Source organism: Pelodiscus sinensis, chromosome 8 (genome assembly GCF_052426305.1).
Source record: "Pelodiscus sinensis isolate ZL-2025 chromosome 8, ASM5242630v1, whole genome shotgun sequence".
NCBI classification, from domain to species: domain Eukaryota; kingdom Metazoa; phylum Chordata; order Testudines; family Trionychidae; genus Pelodiscus; species Pelodiscus sinensis.
In genome coordinates this window covers 65,892,024-65,912,790 of record NC_143059.1, presented here as the reverse complement: position 1 = coordinate 65,912,790, position 20,767 = coordinate 65,892,024, and the positions used below count along the sequence as shown (strand labels likewise).

General features: G+C 40.2%; 1 protein-coding gene across 3 annotated transcripts in view; it reads left to right on the top strand.

Annotated features, from left to right (window-relative positions):
• The window catches only part of SHOC2 (SHOC2 leucine rich repeat scaffold protein), a 104,539-nt gene that overhangs the window by 56,421 nt on the left and 27,351 nt on the right, over nucleotides 1-20,767 (top strand). For all 3 annotated transcript variants that reach the window (XM_075935478.2, XM_075935479.2, XM_006135001.3), the window contains exon 3: nucleotides 6,247-6,384. In XM_075935478.2, the coding sequence (XP_075791593.1) occupies nucleotides 6,247-6,384 (138 nt within the window). The remainder of the gene's footprint in view (nucleotides 1-6,246; nucleotides 6,385-20,767) is intronic.

Genomic DNA, 20,767 nt, shown 5'->3' with positions numbered 1-20,767 from the left:
GGAGTCATATAAAAAATGGAAACTAGGACAAATAACAAAGGATGAATATAGGCAAGCAACATGGGAATGCAGGGGCAAGATTAGAAAGGCAAAGGCACAAAATGAGATCAAACTAGCTACAGGCATAAAGGGAAACAAGAAGACCTTTTATAAATACATTAAAAGCAAGAGGAAGACCAAGGACAGGGTAGGCCCACTGCTCAGTGAGGAGGGAGAAGCAGTAACAGGAAACTTGGAAATGGCGGAGATGCTCGATGACTTCTTTGTTTCGGTCTTCACCGAGAAGTCTGGAGGTATGCTTAACGTAGTGAATACAAGCAGAGAGAGGGTAAGTTTAGAAGATAGGATACACAAAGAACAAGTTAAAAATCACTTAGGAAAGTTAGATGTCAGCAAGTCACCAGGTCCTGATGAAATGCATCCCAGGATACTCAAGGAGCTGATAGAGGAGGTATCTGAGCCTTTAGCTATGATCTTTGAAAAATCATGGCAGACAGAGGAGATACCAGAAGACTGGAAAAGGGCAAATATTGTGCCCATCTATAAAAAGGGGAATAAGAACAACCCAGGAAACTACAGACCGGTCAGTTTAACCTCTGTCCTAGGGAAGATAATGGAGCAGGTAATTAAGGAAATCCTATGCAAACACTTGGAAGGTAATAAAGTGATAGGGAATGGCCAGCATGGGTTTGTGAAAAACAAGTCATGCCAAACTAATCTGATAGCTTTCTTTGATAAGATAACGAGCCTTGTGGATAAGGGAGAAGCGGTGGATGTCATATACCTAGACTTTAGTAAGGCATTTGATACGGTCTCGCATGATATTCTTATTGTTAAAATAGGCAAACATAACTTAGATAGGGCCACTATAAGGTGGGTGCATAATTGGCTGGATAACCGTAGTCAGAGTTGTTGTTAACGGTGCTAAATCCTGCTGGAAAAGGATAACAAGTGGAGTTCCGCAAGGGTCTGTTTTGGGAACCGTACTGTTCAATATCTTCATCAATGATGTAGATATTGGGATAGAGAGTACGCTTATTAAGTTTGCAGATGATACCAAACTGGGTGGGGTTGCAACTTCTTTGGAGGATAGGGACATAATTCAAAATGACCTTAGCAAGTTAGAGAAATGGTCAGAGGTAAACAGGATGAGGTTTAATAAAGAGAAATGCAAAGTGCTCCACTTAGGAAGGAACAATCAGTTCCATACATACAAGATGGGAAGCGACTGTCTAGGAAGGAGCATGGCGGAAATGCATCTAGGGGTCATAGTGGACCACAAGTTGAATATGAGTCAACAGTGTGACGCTGTTGCAAAAAAAGCAAATATGATTCTAGGTTGTATCAACAGGTGTATTGTAAGCAAAACTCGTGAAGTCATTCTGCCGCTCTACTCTGCACTAGTTAGGCCTCAGCTGGAGTACTGTGTCCAGTTCTGGGCGCCACATTTCAAGAAAGATGTGGAGAAATTGGAAAGGGTGCAGAGAAGAGCGACAAGAATGATTAAAGGTCTAGAGAACATGACCTATGAAGCCAGGCTTCATGAACTGGGCTTGTTTAGTTTGGAAAAAAGAAGATTAAGGGGGGACATAACGGTTTTCAAATATCTAAAAGGGTGTCACAAGGAGGAAGGAGAAAATTTGTTACTCTTGGTTTCTGAGGACAGGACAAGGAGTAATGGGCTTAAAGTGCAGCAAGGGAGGTTTAGATTGGACATTAGGAACAAATTCCTAACTGTCAGGGTGGTCAAATATTGGAATAAATTGCCAAGGGAGGTGGTAGAATCTCCCTCTCCGGAGATATTTAAGAACAGGTTAGATAGACATCTGTCAGGGATGGTATAGACGGATCTTGGTCCTGCCTTGAGGGTGGGGGGCTGGACTTGATGACCTCTTGAGGTCCCTTCCCTTCCAGTCCTATGATTCTATGATATGAGAGTATTTTCATAGAATAATCAGATTAACAAAGCTGGAAGGAACCTTGTCCTCAAGACTAGTCCTCTGCATTCATCGCAGAACCAAGCACTATCTAGACTAGGGATGTTAGCAAGTAGTTGACTGGAGCATTGACTACTCACTTCCTCCACTCTGCTGCTCCTGGTTAGAGGCAGTAGGTTGGGGGGGAGGAGAACAGGAGCTGGGTGCTTGGGAGAGCTGGCTTAAAAGCTGGTTTCCCCCAGCACCATCTCTGCAGTGCCACTCTGCCTCTCTTCTCTCCCCTCCCCCGTTTACAGCGGACAGGGATGGCCGTGGGCAGGGACTGCTACTGGAGCAGTCCCTGCCCGCGACCAGCCCTGGCCACCACGAAGAGAGGCTGCTCCGGCAGCAGCTTCTGTCTGCTGCAAACAGGACCTGCTGGACTCAGCACGAGCCGGGACTGAGGAGTCCCAGCTTGCACTGGTCCGGGATGCTATGCCTCTGCATTTTAAATTTAAAATGCTGAGTCGCAGCATGGGTGGCACGTAGAGTGGCATGCTGAAGCTCTGAAGAGTGTTCCTTACTAGTTGGGTTGTCAATACAAATTGTATCGACTACATGATTAGCCAGATAACTGCAATTTAACATCATTAATCTAGACCAGCGGTTACCAAACTGTCGATCGCAATCAACTGGTAGATTTTAGATGCCAGTGGGTCATGATCCTCTGGTAGGCTGTCTCTGGCTGCTCCTGGAAATGCTGGCTGACTGAACAAAAGCACATCTCTGCAGCCCCTGGAGGGGAATGGGAGAGGTAGCTCCGTGCTTCTGACTCCTGCATTGTGAAAGCAGCTTCCATTGGATGGGAACCGGCAGTGCAGCATGTGAAGACACCCTTTTCCCTTTCCCTTCCTGGGGCTGCACACAAAGGGTGCCTGAACTCAGCCAGCTAGCATTTCCAGGAGCAGCATGGAGCCAGGCAGAGGCAGCTTGCCTGAGCCCTGCTGCACTGCTGACTGGGAGCCGCCTGTAGTAAGTGCTTCCTGGCTGCGGTCTGCATCCCTACTCCTTGTGTCAGTCCCCAGACTCCCTCCCAGAGGTCACAGTCTTTGCCCTGTCCTGCACCCAACACTCTGCCCCACCCAGACTCTCTCCCAGAGTGTTGAAGTACAGGAAGGAGTGAGGGGTGTGAGCTTGAGGAGAGAGATTGGGTGCACCAGAGGGCTCCAGATTTGGGTAAACTCCCTCCCAGAGCTTTCACTTCTTGTTCCTGCACTCCAAAACTCTTCCCCAGTATGGAGCATCCTCCTGCACCCAAATTCCCTCTCAGAGCCTGCAACCCTCACCACCTCCAGCTTCCCAAATCCCTGCCACTGCCAGATGAAAGTGAGTAATGGTGGGGGTGAGTGAGGTAGGGGATGGGCAGGCATGGTCCGCGATGATCTCTAGATCCTTTTCCACAGTAATCCTTCCTAGGTAGTCATTTCCCATTTTGTGTATGTGCAACTGATTGTTCCTTCCTAAGTGGAGGAGTTTATATTTATCCTTATTGATTTTCATTCTGTTTGCCTAAGACCATTTTCTCCAATTTGTCCAGATACATTTTGAATTATAATCCTATCCTCAAAAGCGCTTGCAACCTCTCCCAGCTTGGTATCATCCACAAACTTTATAAGTGTGCTCTTTATGCCATTATCTAAATCATTGATGAAGATATTGAACAGAACTGGTACCAAAATGGATCCCTGTGGAATCCCAGTCTTTGTCTTTTAAGCATGACTGTGAAACGGCATAACAAGTGGATCTGTGAAAGCTTGGGGAGGTCCAGTTAAGATAGTGTGGGATTTTGGTGACACAGTACTGGTTGCACTATGTCCTTCTGAGTTGTGTAGATCTCAGCAGTAGGGATGTAAAATCCCATTTAATTGGTTAACTGGCTAAATGTAACTGATTAAAGAGGGAATGCCAAAGCTGGTCTGGAGCAGTCCCTGCTTATGGAGGGCCCCAGCTACCCGTGGACAGAGGCTACTCCACCACAGCAGCATTTGCATGCAGGGTGGACAACCAGAGCAGCCCCATCCACAGTGGGACTGCCATGGAGCTGGAGCAGCTCGGCAGGGAGCTTCTCTAGCCCCCAACGGTTAACCGGAACCAGTAAGCATCATCCATTAAGGGTGATGTATGCTTACCAGTTAACCTTTCACGTCCCAACTGTACAGAGCATACGAGTGATACAAGCTGAGAAAATCAGAAGAATAAAACTCTGAGTAGGTAACATGTTTAACATTGCTAGCGTTTTGGTAAACTATTAGGTGTATTGCCTCACAAATGTACCATACTGTATGAAGAGGTTAAGTAAACCACATTTTAAAGTATTTATCACAGGCCTGGGCAAAATACGGCCCGTGGGCCGAATCCGGCCCACACAGGCAGCGGGGAGCCCCACACAGGGCCTTGCCATGCAGAAAAGCAGCTGCAGGGCTCCGTTTCTGTATTGAAATTGAAGGGGAAGGGGGAAGTTTTAGGAGCCGACTCGCCCCCTGCACATTCCCATTGGCTGGTTTCTGGCAGAAACCAGCCAATGTAAGCTACTTGTTAGAATAACAGGCAGCTAAGAAGAATCATGCCCCCTTTCTTGGGCTCAGTTATTTGTGAAGCACATGGCCAGGCAAGCAGGCAGGCTGGCTGGCTGGGAAACATTTTAAGCTCTGCAGGCAAGCAGGCTAGTTTGGCAGCTGACAAGTAAGTCTCTTGGCCATAGCCTGCTTTTGGTACTCCAGCCCTTTCCTGCCTCCTCCCCCCCACTCAACATACCCAAGCCCTCTGTCCTCCTCTTACACCCATACCCCCTCCCAGGTCTGGCACCCAATCTCCTGCCCCAGATCACACTCCCCTCCTATCCTAGGTCACATCCCAAACCCCTGCACTCCAATCTCTTACCCTAAGTCACAACTGCCTGCTTTATCTCAACTCCCTCCCAGACTCCAGTCTCCCTCCTGCACCCCAGTCCCTTACCCCAAGCTCCTTTCTGCACCCAACCTCCATTCCAGACCGTGCATCTCCTCCATTAATATCATGGACGAGTGCAGCCCTCGACTACTTTCCAAAATCAGGGGTGGCCCCGATCAAAAATTATTGCCCACTCCTGATTTAGGATATGTAATTAAATTTACCATTCATCCTGATAAATGTAGTCCACGACCCACAAGTCTGTGTAGCGTAATTCATGACATCAGATATTACCCCAAGCTAGTCCTTAAGGTCTGCGAGAAGGTCCTAGAGGAATGGAGGTGAATAAAATAGTACTGGAGGGTGCATTCCTAAAATAAGCATTCTTTCTGCAATATTGATTCACTTCTGGTCCAAATATTACTTACGCAGTAAATAGAAACTGAAACAATTATCAGCAGTGTTCATTTTAGCTTCACTGAAATAAAAACTATTTTAAAATAGTTTTTAAGTATTTTGGGTCTTTTGTTGCTTCGGTTGAAGTCAGTGAAACTTTACTTTGCAGAGTTTTGTGCCTGATTCTTAGCACCCACGTATCAGGGTAAATCAGGCATAAAGTTTTGCCGGTATAAAGCTAGTATCAATCAGAAGAGAACCCAGGCCTTTCAATTTAAGATTTAAGAAATAAGATTGTAGTTCAAGTTTCCTTATTTTAAGCTATGATTGAGTTATTTAAAAATATTATGATGTGGAAATAGGTTTCCTGTTTAACTTCACACACTGCCTTTTATAAGTCTCAATTAGCAATAGTTTTCCTGGTTTTCCAGCTTGTCAGCAAAATGGTTGTTTCTGTTTTCATGTTTCACAAGCTGTTTGTTCTTTTCAGCCTGAAAGTAATTGTAGGTGGTTGTTTCTCTTATGTAATTTAGTGCAGTGATGATTTAATTGGAATTAGACCTGAATTTTTCAAAATTCAGTACAAACTGCTTACCTCTATAGTGTTTCTAGTTTCGATTAAGCTGAAAAGGTTGACTAAGAAGAATAATCAAGTTCTTATACTCCTCATGTGTCACTCCTGAGCTTATAGCACCATATCAAAAACAGGGATCGCTGGCATGGTCTTTTAATAAACTGAGACTCATTCAGGTATCTGGAAGCTATATTTTATGCTTTTAAAGGATGCTGATGTTGTTTTGAATCTGACTATACTAGATTGTAATCTTGATGTCAGAAATATTTTGTAGCCATAATCTTAAGGATATACATACTTTGTTTTAAAACCATCACTGTGTGTTTCTGACTGTGTATTTTTAGTTCCATGTTAGTTTTATTTGGTAAAACCAGACATTAAAAGTAACCATGTTTTTTGGTGTATTCACAGGTGAGTTGTGTAACCTCATAACTCTGGATGTAGCGCACAATCAGCTTGAACATCTTCCAAAGGAGATTGGAAATTGCACACAGATAACCAACCTTGACTTGCAGCACAATGAGCTCTTAGACCTGCCAGAAACTATAGGTATGTTAAGGTGGAGTTGGGGAGAGAAATTACTGTTTTCTAAATATTCAAGTCACTGAAAAATAAGAATAGAAAATCTAAAAATGAAAAATGTCCTGAAATTTTTCCTATAGAAGAGAGAGGAATTTTTCTATAGGCATTTTCACTGACAAGAACTCAAAGGAATGGATACTTTAAAAATGTAAACTTTCTCAAACCCAGACACTGTTAACCCTAATTACTTTAAAAGATAGTCTACCCTTGAAAATTATGTCAACCCAGCTATATCACTCGAGAGTGATATATGATTGATGGAGTTTAGACCACCTAAGTCTCCTTTTGATATTATTAGGTCAACAAAAGACCTAGCTACCTACTCTCAAGGCTCTCCTGTTGATGTAAGTAGTGTCTGTACTGTAGCTGTTTTGCGATAGCATATTAAGTGGAGAGTTCCCTGAGAAGTGTCGTTCAAACAGGAGGCTGAGAACAAGAAAATTATATGTTCTAAACCTGGCTCTGATGCCACCATTTTCTGTGATCTGGGGCAAGTCACTTATTCTCTACTTTAGGTTTTCATTTATAAAATAGGAACACTGTTTGCTTTTTGTTACATAGTGAAATGAAGTAGTGAGTAGTTGGTTAATAAAGCTATTTGCAGATGAATTGTGCTATATAAGTGTTAAAAAGTAGTAGTTTAAGGCAGTGATGTTAATAATTGTGTATTTGTGTATACGTGTAACTACTGAAATTTTTAGCAGTTACATGTTTACACGAAGAGAAGTAGCAGCGTCTTTGTAGGAGCCGGCATTTGCAGGGAGCTGGCTTGAAAGGGAGCTGGCTCTATCAGAGACATCAGTGTGGGGGCAAGAGAGCAGGCAGCTCCACAACAGCTTGGTGCTCTTGCCAAGCCATCTTTTAAGCTTGCTCCTCCAAATACCGCTCCCGCCTGCCCCTCTACACTGCTGCCTCTGTGGGAATTGGGGGGAGGGAAGGGAGGCGGCTCCACAGGAGCTTGTACATGCAGGGAGCTGGCTTAAAAGCCAGTTCCCATCATGTACTAGCTCCTGCCCGTCCATCCCCCCCCCACACTGCTGCCTCTGATACAGAGGCAGCAAGAGGGGTTCATGTCTAGGGTTGGCAGGTGACCGGTATTGACCCAGACCGTCCGGTATTTTCACCACTTGTCCGGTAAAAAAAAATTCAGAAAATACTGGACACCGAAAATGTCCGGTATTTTTCTGACTTTTTCCTGGCCAGCAGGCGAAAATGCCAGACACCTGGCAATCCTACAACACACTCGGCAACTAGGCCCAGGCCCCTGACACCCCCAGCCCCCCGCCTCTGGACCCTTTGCTTACCTGGGGGAAGAGGGCTCAATGAAGAAAACAAGATGGCCGCTGGCAAAAACCCTAAAGACCTGAAGCAAGGGGAGGCAATGCCTTCCCTGGGTCTTAGTACTCAACCGCTTCCTATCCCTATTCTGACTACATGCACTTAAAGGGGACATGCTGGTTTTTTTTTTTATTTAATTTTATTTATTTAACTCTTGGGGTCCTTTTTTTCTCAACAATGTTGGTCTTCCCCTCTTCCCCCCCCCCCCCCCGAACAGAATTTTTTCCTTGGTGTTTTTTTTTGGGGGGGGGGGTTCAGTATTTTTGGTTAAACCATCTGGCAACCTTATTCATGTCACCAGCAAGATGAACCGATAAGCCCAGGCTTATCAGTTAATTGCATAGACGAATACCCATTAACATCCCTAATTTAAGGTAGGGATGTGAAGGTTTAACCAGTTAATCGGTGTGGTCTGGAGCAGTCCAGCCGGTGCAGCCCCTGTCTGCAGCAGAATGGAAGATGGCATAACAGTCCAGAAACAGACGAGGGCGGCACCACATAGATCCCTTTCCCTTTAATCAGTTAACCAGTTAGCCCATTCAAGTACTAATTTATTCTTTGTTTTTTAGAAAATAGAATAGTTTGTTGGTGTTGGAAATGAGAAGTAAGAATATTAAAATAACGTGTTTTTTCCCTAGTTGGCTTCAAATTTTCATACAAATCTAAAGAATTTTCTTCTTAGATTACATTTCAGTTTTACAGATGATGAAATAAAACAAATTGTTTATTTTAAAAACAAAGCCCATCATGGTCGTAAACTTTCAGCCTTCTTGAGGGGACAAATAAAAGCTGTGCCACTTAAACAACTTCTAATATTACATAAGAAAATAAGAATGGCCGCACTGGGTCAGACCAAAGGTCCATCTAGTCCAGTAGCCTGTCTGCCGACAGTGGCCAGCACCAGGTGCCCCAGAGAGGGTGGACCGAAGACAAGGATCAAGCGATTTGTCTCCTGCCATCCTTCTCCAGCCTCTGACAAACAGAGGCCAGGGACACCATTTTTATCCCTTGGCTAATAGCCTTTTATGGACCTAACCTCCATGAAATTATCTAGCTTCTCTTTAAACTCTGTTATAGTCCTAGCCTTTACAGCCTACTCTGGCAAGAAGTTCCAGAGGTTGACTACATGCTGTGTGAAGAAGAACTTTCTTTTATTAGTTTTAAACCTGCTACCCATTAATTTCATTTGGTATCCTCTAGTTCTTCTATTATGGGAACTAATAAATAACTTTTCTTTATTCACCCTCTCCACATCACTCATGATTTTATATACCTCTATCATATCCTCCCTCAGTCTCCTCTTTTCTAAACTGAAAAGTCGCAGTCATTTTAACCTCTCCTCATATGGGTCCCATTCCAAACCCCTAATCATTTTAGTTGCCCTTTTCTGAACCCTTTCCAAGGCCAAAATATCTTTTTTGAGGTGAGGAGACCACATCTGTACACAGTATTCAAGATGTGGGCGTACCATAGTTTTATACAGGAGCAGTAAGATATTCTGGGTCTTATTTTCTATCCCTTTCGTATTAATTCCTAACATTCTTTTTGCCTTTTTGACCGCCGCTGCACACTGTGTGGAAGTTTTCAGAGAACTATCCACGATAACTCCAAGATCTTTCCTGATTTGTCATAGCCAAATTAGCCCCCATCATATACTGTATGTATAGTTGGGGTTATTTTTCCCGATGTGCATTATTTTATACTTATCCACATTAAATTTCATTTGCTATTTTGTTGCCTAATCACTCAGTTTGGTGAGATCTTTTTGGAGCCCCTCACAGTCTGCTTCTGTCTTGACTATCCTAAACAATTTGGTATCATCCGCAAACTTTACCACCTGACTGCTTACCCCTTTCTCCAGATAATTTATGAATAAATTGAACAGGATTAGTCCCAGGACCATTAATAGAACATTTCAGTATTATTTCTATGTGGATAATGAGGAAATAAATGGATGAAGGGATGAAGAATGGAGAATCATTTAGACCTTTTTAGCAGCAAATTATTGACCATGAAAATATTGGGCCTTTTTACCCGTAGATCTTTACCTGAATTGAGTTTACGTGGATGAAATACCCACTGTTAAGACATTTCTCCAACCGGAATTTGCTTTCGGTCACACAATTTGTAAGCATAGCTCTAAATTTAACTCTCATCAAAATTGACATTGTCATTACCAATACAGAGTTGTCCTAACTTCAATTTCCAGCTGAAATGCTGTCTTTGTTTAAGTCAACCAGTTTTTGTAAATTGTTAATGTACATTAGGGAAGGAATTAGGATTTTGGAAAGATCAAGCCTCAAGTCTTCCGAATGATTAAAGGTTAGAGTAGAAAAAGGTGCTGCCAACAATGATTTGGTATTGGAGAAAATGTATAGAAGGTCAATAAAAATGATTTAGGGCCTGCAATGATAGATTATTTCAAATATTTAAAATAGCAAATACAAGTTATTCAAATGCCTAAATGCTTTGAAGGATCAGGGCCTCAGACAGGAAAAGTTCCTGACAGTGCTTTTATGCTGTATTTCAGAGATTTCATGGGATAGATCAGCATTTTTCACATTGGGGGTCCAGACTTAAAAAGGGGATGACAAAGGTAACAGGGTTTTAGGGTAATGGGGTGGTCACAGTGTTGTCACCCTTATTTCCGCACTGACTTCAGAGCTGAGTGGCTTGAGAGCAGCGCTGTGGCTGGGCACCCAGCTATGAAGGCAGAGCCCCACCAACAGTAGTGCAGACGTAAGAGTGGCAATGGCATGCCATGCCATCCTTCCTTCTATGCTAATGCTTTCATAGCTGGGCAGATAGAAAGTGGTGGTTGCTGAGAATCCAGCTCTTCTGGCAGCAGCACAGAAATAAAGGTGGCAGTACTATACCATGCCATCCATACTTCTGCACTGCTTCTTGTGATGGGCTTCCAACCAGCAGCCACCATTCTCCAGCTGCCCAGCTCTGAAGGCTGTGTGCCATAGCCAACAGCACCGCAGAAGTAAAGATAGCAATACCACAACCTTTCTTATAATAAGTTTGTGACTTCCCAAGCATTCCTTTTTGAGCCAATACTCCTACAATTGTAACACTGTGAAATTTCAGATGTAAATAGCTGAAGTCATAAAATATATTATTTTAAAAAAATCTTATGATTGTGAAATTGACCAAAATGGACCATGAATTTGGTAGTACACTACTCCTTGCCTAGGATACGTGAAGCTAAGCTAGACAAAGCACTTGAAAATATACTGTATGAATAATTCTGCATTGTCAGAGGATGGTTGAGATGACGAGACCCTGTCTGTGTGAGAAAGGTGCACTATTTTAACTTAAAATCGTTTTTAAAAAATAGCGCAAATTCCTGTAAAACACTCTTGTTTCAGCTTCTTACATTGATTTGTAATTGATTTAAGATGAGCCAAAATAAATGTACATCGGGGTGGGCAACCTTTTTTTGTGTCAAGGGCCACAGGCTCACAGAAAAATCAGCAGGGCGGGCGGCAGTGTGGGCTGGAAAGCCAGCACAAGCTACCCATTGTTGGGGAGTGGGAGGGGAGAAGGGAGAGGAGCCCTGGGGGCTGGATCCAGGCAAGTTGGGGATTATATCTTGCTCCTGGGACTTGGGTTCTGCACCTCTTGTGTACATGAAGCCTTTTGAAATAATTTAACTAAATTGCTTTAAAATCACATCCTAAGTTTAAACTGGTTCAACTGTCTTGTGTAAATGAGCACTTAATATGCCCTAACTTCCAGTTTCTATGAATTCCTAGCATTGTTCCTGTAGACCTGAACTTTTGTAGTAGAAATACACAGTTTCTGCTGCTAACTTGATGTGACCTTGGGACAGTCACATAAGTGTTCAGTGCTTAACTTCCCCCTTTGTGTTTAAAAAAAGAAAAAAAAAGTTGCCTATGTAAAACTCTTTAAGATAATGAAACATGTTCTGTAAGCATAAATATTGTTTCTGTAAGTAAGGTTATCGCTTTACTAACAATGTTAGTGGAGTTTCTCAAAGCTATTTTATATACTTTTTCTGTTTTGGTGGACTTTTTTGTGCAAGGAGGCTCTCTGTCTTTATTTATTTTTTAAAAATATGTGAATGTTTCAGGTAGAATCGTTTTTCTTCCAAGTAGCTATACTTTTGTTCCTTATGTAAGTGGCCAGTAAACAGTTGCTGTTTGGTTTTATCATATTTTCTGTATGTGTGCCTAATAGGTAATCTTTATGTTGTTGCTGTCTTTTTGCACTTTCTACCGATAAATTCTCTTGTAATTGACATAAAATGTCTCAAAGATTTATATACAAAATGTAGAAATAACCGACACACATCAATTCCAGAAAATAATCTTGGATGTCTTATAGTTCCTTATTTCACATCACCCTAGTAGAAACTTTTCCATTATGTACTTCTAATTTATTTGCGCTTCTCTAGCCTCAAGCATGTAGTTCATATTTTTAAACATTTTTACTTTATTTTTATTTATTTATTTTTGCTTTTGTCAGTATAAAGAGTTGGAAAAGTTGCTGGGTGGAGCTATATTTAAGGTGACTGTTTTTCTGCCTTACCAGCCTAATGGAAACTATTTGTAAGGGTCAGTAGTTGCTTGCCACATAAATGTCTCCACTTAAATGGGCTAATTCCTGTGTGTTATAGGTGAACGGCTTCTCTTGCCAGGATAGCTATTCTATATCATTAGTATTAATTTCTGTACAAAATATCAATCTGCTATATTGAGAGATCTGTTAAAAGGCAATCATTACATTTCTCTAAGCAAAGTGTAAAAGTTAGAATAGGCTGTATGGGAGGACCATGCTTACAGAAGATAGCCTTAAGGGGACATGAAAAAGTGGCAACTTTTTGATTAGGCATGTTAAAAATCACAGAATAGGGTAACTATGTAACCACTGAAAATCTCAGCAGTTACACGGTTACACACACTGCCAGCTTTGTAGTATAAAGCTAAGCAGAGCCTACAGCAAAGGCTCCCTGGGGGTGGGGCTGCCAGCTCCTTGACTCAGTGAAGCCTCCTCCCCAGGGGTCAGAGTGTAACTGACACCGTTAACCGATAACAACCCGCTTATGGGTTAAACAGTTGTGTACACATCAGTATCCCTATGTTAAATAATTAGTTTATAAGTTAATAAGAATGGAAAATTATTGACAATGGAGCTCAAGTAGCTTGAGACTCTTCTAGGCATGCTATTTACTGAAAAAGTGATAGTAATCTTCAGTATGTTGCTGTCAAAGAATCAACTCCTCACCTGGCCAAAAATAGCTTTTCTGTAAATTTTTTTGATAGTTTAATTTTCCAGTGGCATATTTTTGGCTTTTAAAGGTATTTTTGTAGCCTCTTAAAATTACTTATGTTCTTTCTCTAAATATATAGCCATACCTGCATGGTGTTCTCTACAGAACATCAGTGCTTTGCAGCTCAATAGTCTGCTAAGTCAGATGCTGACTAATGAAAGATAACATCGCCCAATGCTGTTTTTTATTTTAGTCTGATTGTTTTTGCACAAATGAAAAAAAATCTGATTACTATCCGCCATTATCAGAAAGTCATAAATATTTCTGATAGAATGAATCTGTCATTCAGTATGCATTATTTGGCACTATATAAAATAAAGTTTAGTATCAGTCTGCTAAATACTAGAGGTGGTGTTTAGTGGAAGATGAAACTCCACTGATTGATAATGATCAACCTACATTTTTTGCACATAGTACAAAAAGAGTCAGTCTTAGCAAATTCAGCAACACTGGTTTTATTTCTTAGTCATAGTGGTTTTGGTACATTACGGCAAGTTGTGGCTTCATTTTAGGTTATACCTTGTTTTGTGGTTAGAATAATTTAGTAAAAGAGTATTTAGCATGAAGACAGAGACATGGTGAATCACCTACAGCCTTTGAATCTGAAGTCTGGCGCTTGTTTTATTTCATTCTTGTGTTTTTTCTTAGCTGGGGAATTTTCTTTCCAGTTTTTTCTCTCTTTCTTAGTCCCTCCTCCTTTTTTTCCTTACTTTGACATTTACTTGGTGATTCAGTGTGCTGATATTTCTTGCAACATCCACACATTGCCAGCATGTTTGATGTCTGAGCGCTACTGCAAGGAAAGGCTCAACTAGCTAACCAAGCAGAAAATGCTTCTTACTCAAAAAACTCAAAAAAACACCAAGCAAGTAAACTTTGACAAATCTTAGATTAATTCTAAACTAGATTTTATGATTAGCAGCCCCTCTTTGGTTAGGATTTTTGTTTGGTTGGTTGGGGATTTTTTTTTTTTTTTTTTTTTTTTTTTTGCACTGACTTCAACAGTGCTTAGACAACAAACATGCTGGCAGTTTGCAGGTTTTTTTTTTGCACTGACTTCAACAGTGCTTAGACAACAAACATGCATCTGACGAAGTGGGTCTTTGCCCACGAAAGCTTATGCTCCTACCCTTCAGTTAGTCTATAAGGTGCCACAGGACTCCTCGTCGCTTTTGCAGATTCAGACTAACACGGCTACCCCTCTGATGCTGGCAGTGTGTGGATATTGCAAGAAACAACCAACACACTCAACCATCAGTTAAGTGTCAGAGTGAGGGGGGAAGAAGTAGGGATTAAGAAAATTCCCCAGCTAAGAAAAAACACAAGTATGAAATAAAACAAGTGCCAGACTTCAGATTTGAAGGCCTTAGGTGATTCACTGTGTCTCTTTCTCCATGCTAAAACTCTCCCACTGAAAGCTTTCTGGGTGAGCTCTAAGATTTCTTTAAAAAAAAATCATGTTTCTTCATAAATTAATAGTACTGTACTGAAATGATGATGAGTTGATAGCAAAAGGGCATCACTGTAATGGAGGGTGAGGGGAATGGTAAGGAATGAACTATGCAACATGCACGATTTAAAAAGGCAGCAAAGCCAATTTAGTCACTGTGTATAAATGTATAGTTTTTGTTTCATGTAATACTGTACTTTCTTTTAAGTGTACTTTTGTACTATAACAAGTGGCAATTTGGATATTAGTTATCAGGAAGTGACCTAATGTCTTGTTCTACAGATATTGGCTTAATGCATTCATATCAGTATATTTGTTGATTGAAAACAGTAAATTACTTTACACGTAGATCACTTCCTGTAAGAAAAATGTGCTTTGTGCAGCAGCTTAGCGTTTTTCAAGAAACATAAAGCAAAAGAATGAGACAATCTAGAGTCAAAATTAAAGTAGAATGATACAATGTTTTTTTTTTAAATTAGTCAGTGTTTCTTCTGAAGAAATATTTGGGAGATAAAAACAGGTTTTCTACTTCTAGTTATGAAGTGTCTCATTCCAACTGCAATAAAGCTAATGTTAACTTGGGGAAACATCCAAAAGAAATATAAAATGAAGTAAAGAACAATTTATTTGATCTTTGAGAGAGAGCAAAATAAAGAATTGTTCACTAAATATCACATTACAATTATAATTTCTGTTCAGCAGTCTTAAGGCTTTTCATGCCCTAAATGTAACTTTAATAGTTCTCATTTTTAAAAAAAGGTTTAAAAAGTTCACATTAATTCAGGTAAGAAATCATTTAAAGTCTTTTTCTACATCGGCCAGTTTCCCCCCCTATTTTTATCATTCTACAGTTATACATGTTCATCTGAAATGTATTTAGCTTTATCATAGTCAGATGGCTTATATTTATCACTATTTAGAGCAACAGACATTTTAATAGAAAAAGGATACTGAGTTGTAAGTGAAGTATAGTGAGAGCTCCAAAATGATTCTTTAAGAATGTCAAAAAGTACATTAATTGCTGGAGACATTTCACATTTTCTGACACTGACATTTTTGAAGGATGGTCCAGGAGTTAAAAAGAGAGAAATGTTCTGCAATTAGACTCCATGTCCTACTCCATTGCATTTGAACTTAAGTGCTAAAATGGCAGCTCACATGGAACTGAATATTTTGGGAAGAAGCATTATCATGCTAGACAGTTAAAATTCTGCTGAATGCTACTTCAGGTTATTAAAGATTTAACCTTAGATTTTATCTTGAAGACTCATTGCTGCACCTTCATTAAATAGGAGGGATGATGAGTACCAGGTAAAGATACAGAGAAACAAAATTAAATTACCTCCCTGTAGGATATGAAATAGTTTAATAACTTTTAATGATTAGTAATGTATTTGAAATTCTAAGAGGAAGAAGTTCTAGATTGTGTTTTACAGTTCACTGCAGAACTTTGTAACATATATTCTAAAACATGTTGTTATTGATAATAGATTCACAACTTTAAAATGGAAAAAATCAAACTTCCCATATTTTATCTTAAAGGAATTCCCCTTTGCAAACAAGGTAAATACAGTGAATACTTACTATACTTTTGTGTAAATTAGATTGACTTCTGGTGTCTTAATTGTGGCTTACTAACTCTGGGTTTCATTTGCTTTTTTTGTATATGTTTTTAATGTTCTTTATTTCCCATATTATCTGCATTGGTCACTCTCATCCTATTAGGTTAGGGGAGAGATTTATTTATTTATTTATTTATTTATTTATTTAAGTCAGTGGTAGGTACCGTCAAATGATATTTATGGTTATAGGACTCTAAGTTGCAACTCAGCATTTTTGTAAAGTATTTTTGTACAGTATGAACGATATACCTCTTCTAGTCAGAATATTTCAAAATTTAAGAAACAGGGTCTAGCAGTTTCAACACAGAACTAGGAACTCCTGAATTTACTTCTAGCTCTGCTACTGACTAGGGACTGAGCAAAGTCTGTCTTTACTGCAGCTTCATCATACTTCCCTCCTCCCCTAACTTCAGTTATTCTAAGCCCTTTCAGAGACTCTTCTACAGAAGTGTAAAGCATCACAAAATGGGTAATGATTTCTCAGCACTATGTAACTATGCATTATAGATTAGTTTGCTATCGAGCTGGAATTTTTCTAATGCAATGGAAGCACCAGACCAACATAAAAAAAAGGTTCACTGGAACAAGTTCCTCTCATATAATTAAAATAGAGGCTTGAATGCTTATAAAACCCGTGCATTAAAAATTCTTTCCATTATAGTTCTCTTCTCTTTTAAGATGTATTGGTTGTCAAAAGATTTAAAGCCCTTAGCTAGTTTACAATAGATAACTGGAACTATACATCATAGAGAATATTGAGAACCATTAAACAAAATGGTTGAAGGGGCACATTTCAAGTTCTGAAACTTTTAACAAATATTTTGCCCCAAATGTTGATATCACATTCTAAATAGTCATGTTTTAGAATGTGTATTTTCATTATGCATTTTTACATTATCCCTTATAGATCGTTTTCTATTGAGTGTTTATTGCTATTGCACATATGAAAGCGCAACTGAGGCCATCTTCATTATAAGGAACTATAAGCACAGATTCAGTAAAACTGCATGGCATTTTTCATATGACAAAAATGTGGTAAGCTTAATATGGCATCTAGACGTAATTCAAGGGACAAAATATAAGGTTGCAATATAGAAGAAAACACAAGTTCAAGACTATGTAAGACGCTACAGTTGATTACAAGATCAAAAGCAGATACCATGTAGTTTTTAAATTCTTTTTTATATAAATTAAATGGCCACCTCTTTGTGAAGCATGTAGTACTTGGTTTTGTAGCCACCGTAATCAAGTGATTAGGAATTTTGTGTTTCAGCTGCTGCAAAAGTAGTAGCCATTGACAGGTATGTCATCCTGAAAAGAAGAGGAGCCTATTAAGAATATAATGTTCTAGTAGTGACCAAATTTGCATTTAGTAAAACAGAACTGAAATAAATGGTACAAAGATGATTATTTAAAATCTAATTTTCCCCCAAAGTAATCTGAATCTTTCGTGATGGAAGTTAAGCAAAAATACTTTTGCAGAAGTTTTGTTAGTCGGCATCTTGCATTTGAAGAAAAACATGCTGAGACTTAATTAACATGGCTTGCACCTAGTGTTTAAAAAAATTAATCACAACATTGTGAAAGTGTAAATCTTTTTAGAAAATATCTGTCATGGAGAAGAGTTGGAGTTGTCTTGTTTATTGATAGCTTCCTGCTTTTCCTGTCTAATACTTCTCTTCATTTTGATGCTAAACTGACATTCTCATAAATATCTAATCTCACTCACCTTTGAGTCATTCTTCCTGCATGTCTGTAGTACTGTGTCCAATTCTGCACCCTCCAAATACAGAAAGGATATAGACACATTGGAGAGGATCCAGCAGAGGGCAACCAAAATGATTAGGGGGCTGGAACACAAGACCTACAAGGAGAGGCTGAGGGATTTGGGCTTATTTAGTCAGCAGAAGAGTGAGTGTGTGTGTGTGGGGCCGGGGTGGAGTGGGGAGGGGGGGAAGGGGGTCGGGATTTGATAGCAGCCTTGAGCTACCTGAAGGGGTTCCAAAGAGGATGGAGAGAGGCTGTTCAAGGAGCAATAGTCTCAAGATACAATGGGGGAGGTCTAGGTTTGATATTGGGAAAAACTATTTCCCTATGAGGTGGTGAAGTACTGGAATGGGTTCCCTGGGGAAGTGGTGGAATCTCCACCCTTAGAGGTTTTTAAGTCCTGGCTTGATAAAGCCCTGACTAGGGTGATTTAGTTGGGGTTGGTCCTGCTTTGGCCAGGGGGTTGGACTCGATGACCTCCTGTGATCTCTTCCAGCCCTATGATTCTGTGTAGGGTTATGCCTAGGAGAATTGTTGAGATGTTGTTTTAGTTACAAATATACAACTTAATATGAACCTAAACAATCTATAGATGCTGTCTGTTTATATACTCATGCTAAATAACTCAAGTGGACATATTCTGTTTTGGATTTGTTGCTTTAGTGGTCACGTCAGATGTCAGTCTGTCTGCAGTCTTATTCCTCATTTTTGAACGTAGAAGGGATATAACCCCACATACCCCCAGAATAAGTCACTAACTGAGGGGAATTAGAAAGAAACTTCTCTTGTGACAAATTGCTCCATAATTGAGATTTCTTGAACCTTTTTCTGGACCCTGGGGTACTTGTTACTGCTAGAGAAAGGATACTGAACTAGGAGGATTACTAGTCTGATCCAATAGTGCATTTTCTGTGGACCATAAAATCACGGCTTGATGAAGGGTTTTTAGCACCCTAGGCAAACTGACTTTGATGCCCTCTGTCCCATTCAAAATAGAGAAAAATGAGGAGACTAGAATGAAATTTTACCTTAATTTACTTGGCACTAAAAATGAACAATGTAAAATAAAAAATAAATATTTTTATTTTTTCTACTTGTCATTTAATCCTAAAACAGTTGTTACACTGTATAGGCTAAAACCACCCAGTAGTTCACACTTTAAAGTTTCAAATAAATTATCAAAATAAAGAATAATGGTAGGAAAACAGAATACTATTTATGTTAAACTAAGAAATAAATGAACGAAAATGATTACTAAGAATGATTAAATGTGGAGTAAATAATGCATAGAAATAGACAAACTATGAATTTGCAGTGGCAGCGACAATAGCACATGTAGCTCTATCTATTGAAACCTTTTCTGGTGAGCTACTACGCATGCAATCACATCATAGTAGCATAAGTCTGGTAATTTTTTTATCATTTCAACATTCACTTAAAACTATTTAAAAATGAAACAGAAAACCATAATTTCTATTATCGAACATGATTGCAATTAGAACAGAAAGAAACATGTATGTGAAGTGGTATTTGTTAACATGGCAGTCAGGTGTTTGAAAATCAGGGCTTTACTATTACTTCAGTTGACAGTAAATACATAATCTGAATCTTATAAGTACTTGTATTTCTCCTTTTACAATCTTGTTAAAAACCTCCTTCCAAATTATTCATGGCTTGTAACATGGCAGAACAGTTGTTGCAGGTCGCTGACCAGCATTCGCTAAGTGGTGAGCAACACTGATACAACTGTCTGATTCCCCAACACTGATAGTGACTGAACTGCCAGATCCCGCCCCGAGGCGGTAACCCAGGCGGTGCTCTTTTGAAGCTATGCCGTGACATGTTTCAGTTGTAATTACTAGAGATGTTCAAATACAATTATCTGGCTAATCGTATAGTTGATACAATTTGTATTGCCTATATGATTAGTCAGAAAGCGCCTCCTCTGGAGCTACCCCTGCTGGGGCTCTGTAGAGCCAACTCGAGCCGGGACTGAGCGGTTGTGGTTAGTGCCAGCTCCAGAGTCAACCCTGCTGCGGCTCTGCATTTTAAATATAATAAGAGCCGCTGGGCTCTTGCTACATTTAAGATTCAAAGATGCAGCGATCAGCATGAGCTGGGACTGCTCGGTCCCAGCTTGTGCTGAGTCCAGCAGCCCCAGTTTGTGGCAGACAGCCCTGTCCAATGTGAACAGGTGCTGGTGCCAGAGCAGCCCCTGTTCACAGTGGCCAGGGGCTGCTCAGGCACCAGCCCCTGTCTGTGGCCAGCCCTGGCTTCTGTGAACAGGGGCTGTTGCTGGAGCAACCCCTTTGTGGCGGCAACAGCCCCTTCGCAGCTTCACAGCAGTGTCCCCTATTTGCCTGCCCCCCCCCCCACACTGCCTCTGAATTAATTTTTTTAAATGGAAAAGAAAGGGAGGAAGATAGTAACAAAAAAATGATGATTAAGGTGTGTTATTTACCTGCATGGATTAAAAAAAATACCTTTAGTAGACCAGTGCAAATGCTATGAGAACCACTTAAGGTTTGACACTTACTGCTCCTGGATTAGCAACCAAATTGTCATGTTCAGGATATTGTGAACTGCAAGGTGAGCATTAGGGTGTGATGCATTGCAGCTGCTAATAAGCGCCTTTCATTAGGAGGAGAGAGATTAAATGGAAAGGGGTAGAAAGAAAGATGAGGTTTGGAGATGACATGACAGGTGGTATTTATACTTTTTATAATTTAAAGATGATTTTCTAATGTGCCTTATTTTCTGGAAAATACTTTTTAATTCAACCCTCTGACAGCAACCGCTTTGAGGTTCCATTTTTCCCAAATTGCTCGTGTGAACAGAGATAGTACATCTTCGATGTACAATTTTTATTGTTGG